The following is a 9,463-nucleotide window of genomic DNA, read 5'->3' on the forward strand; positions in this document are numbered from 1 at the left end:
GTAGAGACAGGGTTTCACCATGTTGACCAGGATGGTCTCGATCTCTTGACCTCGTGATCCACCCGCCTCGGCCTCCCAAAGTGCTGGGATTACAGGCTTGAGCCACCACGCCCGGCAATGATATATTTTTAATGTCACCATTATTTGGAAGGTCACTGCTTTAGGGTGGTTTCTGCAACTGAGGTTGGCACAAAGGAGGCTAGGATGTAGGTGAGACGTGGACCAGCTGCTTAGAAGAGTTGCAAGTGGTTCTCTCCAGGGCCTGGAGGCTGGTTTTTAACAGGGAGCTTAGTCCCTGACAACCTGACCACTCCCAGAAAACCATGCCCCTAGACTGCCCCCTAAGTCAGGATAGGGCTGACAAGAGACCACTGAGCGGCATCACCTGTAACGTGGGGGATCCTGGATGCCCGCAGGGCTTGGAGTCCTGGGCAAACCCCTGCCAAGTCCCATGAGAGTGAGAACTTGGTGCTGCTTCTTAAGCGACAAGAAACATCTAAGAAGTACTGGGGAGATAAGACTCCCAAAAACAGGCACACCAGGCCCACAGCCTGGGGTCTTTGTGACAAGCTGCATCCCATGCCTGGGCAGGGGCACCTGCCCCTACACACCTGAGTGCAGAGACTCCACCTGAAACAGGGCCCCATGTGTTGTCAGTGGATTTGGTGGTCTTGTTGGGTACATCCCTATCCACTTCCTGCCCCAATTGGCCCCAGTCCCAACGAGTCAACCTGCACCCACCTGGCAAACATGCGCAGGTCCTCAGGGTTCTGGGCTGCAGGTACACTGAGGATGGCTGCACGCTCATGTTCCGACAGGCTGGCCAGCAGGTTCTCTGTCATCCTCTGGTTCAGTGGCGAGTCCCCACTGGGAAGCAGCTCTGCACTGGAGTTGTCCATGCTGGGGCTGGTGAGGGTCATGTCATCGCTGCTGGCTGTGGGGGTCAGGGGTCAGGTGACAGCAACACCAAGTGGAATTCCAGGACACCCAGGGGAACAGCAAGGGCAGACCCAACAGCCAGCCTCCAGTGACACCCGTGATGCCCACACAGCCCCTGCCTGGTGCCCCAGCTGCAACAGCGACCTATAAGCACATGCTGCCGTCCCACCTCTGGGTGTGCTTGGATGTGACACATGCCCCGACATGCCCCTCACGGCTGACCTGGGAAATGGGTAGTCTCCCCTCTGGGGGCAACTTCAAGTGACCAAAACAGGTGTAATGTATACCCCACACATACCCCAAGGTGGGCCTGGTCATCTTGTGCCTCACCCAGGATGGAGGACAAAGCACCCCAGGCAGGCAGGCTCCTCACATGAAACATGAAACCTACAGCCAGACCTCACCCAGGGGAGGACTTTCAAAGCCTTCCACCCACTTCCTTCCCCAAGCCTGAGGACCTGGGACCTGGGAACAGGCTGCTGCTCTCAAGCCACGCTGGCCATGACTGCTGTTCTGGTGACCCAGAGGTGTCAGCTGTCCCAGTTGTGGTGTAGATCCCACACGGATCCCTGGCTGGGGCACAGATTCCAGCATTGATTTGGTGGGCTGGGAGCTGCTCCTGACTCTAGCAAAACTGCTGAAGAGCCCAGAGGCAGAGCTGCCACCACAGAGTCATGGTGATGCCAGGAGACAGGAGAGGCGTCTCCCAGGGGACACGAGGGGTGTGCATGTGTGTGTGCTGCCGTGTGGTGGCACTTCATCACCCATAGCAGTGCCCATGTGGCGCCTCCTGGGCACCACTCCCAAGCATCTCCCCTGACTACCAGATTGATGCTCTGGGGACCCTACTTGGGGAGCCAAAGCTGAGGGCGTTGGGCGTGCTGAGGCTGCGACCGCCAACCCGGGCAGTGAAGGGGACATCGTCTTCTCGCAGGCGGGGCTCCTCCTCGCTGGGTGAAGCCATCAGGCAGACATAGGTGTGCAGCTGGATGAGGAGCCGGCGCTGCAGCATCCACACCACCATCTGGATGAGCTGGGTCTGTGGGTGGCAGCAGGTGAGGCTGGTCCCCATCCCCACTCCAACCCCTTCCTGGGGGATCAGGGAGCCACAGCCCTAGACATGGCCACAGCATACTCCCTGTGCTGATTCCCAGGCACAAAGGCCCTCTCCTCAGAAAGGGAGCCCCCAGCGGCCAGCCAGCTCTGCAAGGCCAGCTCACCCTCCCGGGAAGGGAGAGGGTCTGGGGGAACAACTAGATCACACCTGGGCTGCCCAGTGTCTGGCTGAGGAGCAGGACCTGAGATGTGGAGGTCCCTCTCTGACCCCTTCTCTGAGCAAACCCCCCACACTGTGCTGCTGCAGCTGCCCTTCTGCCTTCTTCTCTCTCCTTCAGCCCACTGGCCCTGCAGTTGGACCCAGCCAGCCAGTCTACCTCCAGACAAGCCCAGACACTGTTTAGAAAGAGGCTGTGAGCAGGTGGCCTGAGAGCAAAAAGTCCTCTCCTTGGATACCTGAAAGTCTACCCTGAGCACAAGAGTGGAGCCACAAGAAAGCTGAGGCCAGTGACCCTGTGCTCGGGGGTGGAGCCCCCCCACCCCCCTGCCCCAACCATGAGAAGGCATGTCCCGGCCAGGCCCTCCAGTGTTTCTGCATTAGCAGGTAGGGCTGACAGTGAGGAGCCTCGTGCGGGGTACAGTCCAGTCCCTGTGAGAAAGCACTGCCCAGACACAAATGCTGAGCAGCGAGCAGTGTGAGACAGCATTAGTGTCATCAGATACACGTCTGTCTACTCATCTCTGGGAGGGTCCACAAGGAGCTGCTGGCCAGAGTCACCTCCTGGGAGGGGGCTGGGGAACTGGGGATGGGAATGGGGGATATACCCCAGGCAACTAAGAAGACCTGGTCAAAAGGACTGCAAGATACCCAGATTTTACGTGAATTTAATAAATAAAAGAGGAGGCCGGCACAGCAGCTCATGCCTATAATCCCAGCACTTTGTGAGGCTGAGGCAGGTAGATGATCTGAGGTCAGAAGTTCAAGACCAGCCTTGCCAATATGGTGAAGCCCCATCTCTACTAAAAATACAAAAATTAGCCAGGCATGGTGGCAGGTGCCTGTAATCTCAACTACTCAGGAGGCTAAGGCAGCAGAATCATTTGAACCCGGGAGGCAGACGTTGCAGTAAGCCAAGATCATGCCACTGCAATTCAGCCTAGACAAGAAAGCAAGTTTCTATATCAAAACAATAAAACATAATAAAGCTGAGCACAGTAGCTCGCACCTGTAATCCCAGCACTTTGAGAGGATGAGGCAGATGGATCACCTGAGGTCAGGAGTTCGAGACCAGCCTGGCCAACACAGTGAAACACCGTCTATATACAAAAATTAGCCCGGCATGGTGGTGGGCACCTGTAATCTCAGCTACTTGAGGGGCTGAGGCAAGAGATCACTTGAACTTGGGAGGCGGAGGTTGCAGTGAGCAAAGATTGTGCCACTGCACTCCACCCTGGAGCACAATCAAAAACGAAATAAAAAATAAATAAATACATTTTTTAAAAATGAAGCCGAGGGGCTTCCCAGCACTGGAGCCCAGGCAGAACCTGGGCCCCTTGACAAGGCCTGGAGCAACCACTCAGTCATGGCCTGGAAAAGCCACCCCAAGGGAGGCTTCTGGGATGGGCGCACCAGCAGGTCCTCTCTCAGCTCTGCCCAGGAGGAGGGGTGCACGGAGTGCTTTTTATTCAGCAGGTACAACCTGGCTCAGCTCCCAGAAACCAAGGGCTCCATGAATACCACACTGAGAACTCTCTTAGGTTTGGCGTCTAAAGGAGCTGAAAAACCAGAATCTTATTCACAATTTGAGAACGGAAAGGGTTTGACTTTACGGACTGGTTTTACCTAATAAATCTGGCACTTATTCAGTCAAATACTGTTGAAAACAAAGACGTGAGAACACCCAGCTCGTCTGTCTCTGACACCTGTCCTATCTGGCCCTGCCTTGGGTCTCTGCCCAGAACTCGGTGGAAGGAAGGGTGGCAAAGCCTCGTTGGCTCCTGTCAAAGCCACCTCAGCACGAAGGCTGTGACACCTGCAGCCCACATGGGAAGCCACTGGCCCTGCTACAGATGCAGATGCACCAGTTCATCCCACAGACCTGCAAGAGGCTTCCTATCCCCTGCACTCCTAGCTTCCAACCTGCGTGCCTGTTGCCCGGACCCAGACCCACGAGGGTCCTCTCTAGGCTCTCTTGGATGAGATTCTGGGGACTAGTGGCCCCAGAACTCATACCCACAGACCTGTGGCCACCTGCACTATGGCAGGGAGTGAAGGCAGAAGCTAAACTCTCTCAGAGGGTCAGGCCCTGGCCCAGTGAAAACAGCTACTTTTGCACCCTCATCTGTAGGAAGCCCCCAGACCCAAAGGGGTACAATGCAGGTCTGTAGGCCCAAAGAGGTAAGCACTGTCCTGCCAAGCTTAACTCAGTTCTAACCCTAAAAACTGCCTGCCACAGCAAGAGTGGGCTCTACGGGGAGGGGATGACTGCCCAAGTGTTGGGTCACTGGCCAAGTGTCTGCAGATGGCCCGGGAGCTGCCTTTTGGGCCATGCTGGGCACATAGCACTTGCACGGCAAGCCTCTAAGACCAAGGGGAAGCAGGTGCCAGTGCTGAGGGCTCTCAGATCAGAACCAACAGCCAGGCAGGTAGTGCCTGATCCACTATGCATCTACCACTCTGGGCTCACTGAGCTTCTGTGACTCACCTCCTGCACAGCGGGGGCCAGGGGATTCCTAAATTCTGACAAGGAGACCGGCAAGGAGAACTTGGCAAGGACGGACGGCAGGTCATGAGATGGGAACTGGTGGGAGAACTGCTCGGCCAGCGGGGAGTACCTGGAGGCAGGAGAGCATGCCAGTGAGTGCAGCGGACCCCCACTGTGTTCTCAACACTGGCCTCTGTGGGCAGCAGGCAAGCACAGCATGGCAGGTGGGCCAGGACGGGACAATGAGGGAAGAACGGTGTGACTGACACGGCAGAGCCAGGCAGGCATCCAGGCAGGCAGAGCCTGGGCACTTCCCCTTGAGCAGCAGCAGCAGCCAAGGGCACAGTTCACCCTGCATGTCACCTCTGATCCCTCAGGGTGGATTAGGAGAGCCAGCCTCGAGGAGGTGGCCCAGCACAGCGGACAAGGGAGAGCCATGCAGCACAGAGCCGGGCTAGAACTGGGACCTGGGCACGCTGGAGGCTGGAGTAAGGCTGAAGTTGGAGCCTGGCCTTGGGGCTTCCACAGCCTTTGGTGCCTGGTCAATGCAGAGAACACCACATGGAGGGCCTTGCCGGCCTCACCCCTTCCCACTCAGGGCTCCAGGCTCTGGCAGCCAGCAGTACTCACAGACACACACTGGCGTTGGGAGACAGCATGTAGACGTTGTTTTCACACAGTGGGTAGATGATGATGGCCTTGCCCCAGTACACCAGATGAGCTGCAAGCTGGAAAACCTGCAGGCAGAGGGGAAGCTGCAAGGACCATGCCTGAGGCTGCCCTACTGGGAGCTGTCAGAAGCTCTCAGCCTGGGTGGCCATGGCCTGGAGTGGCTGACCCCAGGCTCATGCAGCACACACCTGGTGGCTATGGCCCGAAACTTCCTCCCTAACGTGGAACGGCACCTTCCCTACCTCTTACCAGGATGTGGAGCACAGCCAGCACATGGCCCTTTCTGTGAGCAATGGCCTTGTTTATTTTCTCTGAGACTGAGTCTCTGTCGCCCGGGCTGGAGTGCAATGGCGCAATCTCGGCTCACTGCAGCCTCTGCCTCCCAGATTCAAGCAATTCTCCCGCCTCAGCCTCCTGAGTTGACGGGATTACAGGCTTGCACCACCGTGCCCGCCTAATTTTTGTTTTAGTAGAGACAAGGTTTCACCATGTTGGCCAGGCTGGTCTTGAACTCCTGATCTCAAGTGATCCACCTGCCTAGGCCTCCCAAAGTGCTGGGATTGCAGGCGAGAGCTACCGTACCCGGCCACAATGGCTTTTTTTTTTTTTGAGACAGAGTCTTACTGTTTCACCAGGCACCAGGCTGGAGTGCAGTGGTGCAATCTCAGTTCCCTGTAACTTCCGCCTCCTGGCTTCAAGTGATTCTCCTGCCTCAGCCTCCAGAGTAGCTGGGACTACAGGCGCATGCCACACACCCAACTAATTTTTGTATTTTAGTAGAGACAGGGTTTCACTATGTTGGCCAGGCTGGTCTTGATCTCTTGACCTTGTGATCCGCCTGCCTCAGCCTCCCAAAGCGCTGGGATTGCAGGCGTGAGCCCCGTGCCTGGCCTGCGGTGGCCTTTTTATCACTGCTCCCTGTGCTGTTTGGTGCTACCGTTTCCCCATCCTGTGCTGACTCGACTCCCACTGAAGAATAGCGGTCTCGGGCCACAAGCATGGGAATGTCTGGGGTGCTGGGAACATAGGGTTAGCCCAGCTGGGCAGGGGCTTAGCTGGATGTCCTGGCAGAGGCACAGCCCTCCCAAAACACTCTAAAACCCCAGTATGGCCTTGGCCCAATGATGACTGTGGAGTCACTCAGCATGCTACCCCTGCATGCCCAAAGGCCCCAGGCCTGCCCCCATGTGCCCCACCTCCCAGCTTTGCTCTTGTGGACGCTTGAATGCCAGGAGACACAGACAAATACACCCAAAACCCCTTCCAGAGGAAACCTCAGGCCTGAGGTCTGAGAGCACAGCACCACAGCCCTCATGAAACAGTACGTGAAATCCTGAGCACCCGCACTTCTGCCTCTGCATCACCCCGGGATACCACTCTCCCCTCTTGGCAGGTAGCCCTCTGTGGGGGCGAGTCACCCCTGCCTGGACACAGTGCTGCCCTGCTGCTGAGAACGCATATACCTCAACTCAGAAAACAGGGCCTCCAGACAGAGCAGTGGCTCATGCCTGTAATCCAGCAGTTTGGGAGGCCAAGGCAGGATGACTGCTTGAACCTAGCAGTTCGAGACCAGCCTGGGCAATATAGTGAGACCCTCATCTCTACCAAAATTGTTTTTTGTTTTTTTGAGATGGAGTCTTGCCTCGTTGCCCAGGCTGGAGTGCAGTGGCATGATCTCAGCTCACTACAACCTCCGCCTCCAAGGTTCAAGCAACTCTCCTGCCTCAGCCTCCTGAGTAGCTGGGATTACAGGAGTCTGCTGCCACTCTCAGCTAATTTTTTGTGTTTTTAGTACGTAGAGATGGGGTTTCACCATGTTGGCCAGGCTGGTCTTGAACTCCTGATCTCAGGTGATCCACCCACCTCGGCTTCCCAAAGTGCTGGGATTACAAGCATGAGGCACTGCACCCGGCCCCCAATTTTTTTTTAATTATCCAGGCGTTGCAGTACATGCCTATAGCCCCAGCTACTTGGAGGCTGAGACAGGATTGCTTGAACCTGGAAGGTGGAGGTTGCAGTGAGCCAAGATTGTGCGAGTGGTGCCTCCAATGGCACTGCCAACCCTGACGTGGCAGGTTTCAGTTCCATCACTGCCCTATTCCTTCATCCCACGTGCCACTAACCTATGTTCTCTCATGAAGACACACCCGCTTTCCCCCAGCTCTGCCCAGCATAGTGGTCTCCATCTTCTGCCTCTCCAAGATGCTGTCGATTCTGGGATCGAAAGTCCAAAATCAATACTTCAGGGCTGGAATCAAGCTACCAGCAGGACCATGCTCCCTCTGGAAGCTCTCGAAGAGATTCATCCTGCCTCTTCAAACTGCCAGTACCTCTTGGCTTGGGGCCACATCACTCCACTCTGCCTCTGCGGTCACATCGCTGCTGCTGCTTCCTCAGATCCTCTGCCTCCCTCTTAGAAGGGCCTTAGGGATTACACTTAGGGCTCAACAGGATAATCTTCCTATCTCAAGATCTTAAACTTAGCAACATCTCCAAAGTCTCACGAGTTCGCATTCATAAGTTTTGAGGATTAGGATGTATTATTATTATTTCTTTTTTTTTTGAGACAGAGTTTCACTCTTGTTACCCAGGCTGGAGTGCAATGGCGCGATCTCGGCTCACCGCAACCTCCGCCTCCTGGGTTCAGGCAATTCTCCTGCCTCAGCCTCCTGAGTAGCTGGGATTACAGGCACGCGCCACCATGCCCAGCTGATTTTTTGTATTTTTAGTAGAGATGGGGTTTCACCATGTTGACCAGGATGGTCTCGATCTCTTGACCTCGTGATCCACCCGCCTCGGCCTCCCAAAGTGCTAGGATTACAGGCATGAGCCACCGCGCCCGGCCGGATTAGGATGTATTATATGTCTGTGGAGCCATTATTCAGCTGACCACAACTAATGTGAAGCATGATCCTAATTTTCGTATTACAAAATAAAATTTTGGATGGACAGACAGACAGATGGACAGGATAGACAGACAGATAGATGGAATAAAACAGAGAGATAGACAGATAGAACGGAAGAAAAAAAACCTGGAGGGATCTAAGTTACCTGTGCGATATGGAATTGTGGGATTTCTGTAGTATTTGAAGTTTTTTAACATGAATTTTATCATGATAAAACCAACATTTACTTATAGATTCTCTCTGGATTGATAAGATTTTAATTTTATGAGACTGGGTCTTGCTCTATTACCCAGGCTGGAGTGTGTGCAATCATAACTCACTGCAGCCTCAAATACCAGGGCTCAAGTGCTCCTCCCACCTCAGCCTCCTAAGTAGCCGGGACCACAGGCACATGCCACCATGCCAGGCTAATTATGAAATCTGTTGTAGTGATAGGATCTTCCTATGCTGCCCAGGCTGGTTGTAACCTCCTGGGCTTAGGCAATCCTCCTACCTCATCCTCCCGAAGTGCTGGGATTATAGGCATGTGTCACTGCACCCAGCCACAGGAGGGACTTTAAACCATCTGGTGACATTCACAGCTGAGGCAGATGCTCCCCAGGGGGCCATCTCTAGAAAACCCATAGACCCACCAGGGCTGGGCCCCAGAGGCTTCTGCACCACCACACCAGCCGCAAGCCCTGATGACCTGCAACAGGGATAGCAGGGAAGGGGTACAGACAGAAGGAAACAATAACAAACAGCCTTCCCCAGTCAAGGCCACGGCAGGGAAGTGACGGGGACATCAAAGGGACATCAAAGCTTCATCCAACAAGACTCTGACAGCAAGGGTGAGAGGCACAGTGTCCAGCACAAACTCCTGCCAGACAGCCTCAGGAGAGACCAGGCACAGCTCCTTTCAAAAACTCAACACAGGACCTGTGAACAGCCACAAGCATTTACCATGTGGCCAGTGCTCATCAGGTCATGGAGGGTCACTGACTCCCTCACTCTGCAGGGGTGTATGGAGCGCTGAGTTCATTTAAAATTCTGTGTCTTGGCCAGGTACAATGGTTCACACCTGTAATCCCAGCACTTTGGGAAGCCAAGGTGGGTGGATCACCTGAGGTTGGGAGTTCGAGACCAGCCTAACCAACATGGAGAAACCCCATCTCTACCAAAAATATAAAAAATTAGGCCGGGCGC

At 55.0% G+C, this 9,463-nt stretch overlaps 1 protein-coding gene across 10 annotated transcripts in view; it reads right to left on the reverse strand.

The window, feature by feature from the left end:
- The window catches only part of NPRL3 (NPR3 like, GATOR1 complex subunit), a 60,923-nt gene that overhangs the window by 6,619 nt on the left and 44,841 nt on the right, over positions 1-9,463 (reverse strand). For 9 of the 10 annotated variants that reach the window (XM_037732337.1, XM_037732338.1, XM_037732339.1 and 6 more), the window contains 4 exons: positions 5,331-5,437; positions 4,701-4,830; positions 1,789-1,978; positions 742-934 (listed from right to left, as the gene is read on the reverse strand). In XM_037732337.1, the coding sequence (XP_037588265.1) occupies positions 742-934; positions 1,789-1,978; positions 4,701-4,830; positions 5,331-5,437 (620 nt within the window). The remainder of the gene's footprint in view (positions 1-741; positions 935-1,788; positions 1,979-4,700; positions 4,831-5,330; positions 5,438-9,463) is intronic. The other variant, XM_017510834.2, reaches the window with a different exon arrangement.

The sequence above is a fragment of the Cebus imitator genome, unplaced genomic scaffold, assembly GCF_001604975.1.
Source record: "Cebus imitator isolate Cc_AM_T3 unplaced genomic scaffold, Cebus_imitator-1.0 Scaffold444, whole genome shotgun sequence".
NCBI lineage: Eukaryota > Metazoa > Chordata > Mammalia > Primates > Cebidae > Cebus > Cebus imitator.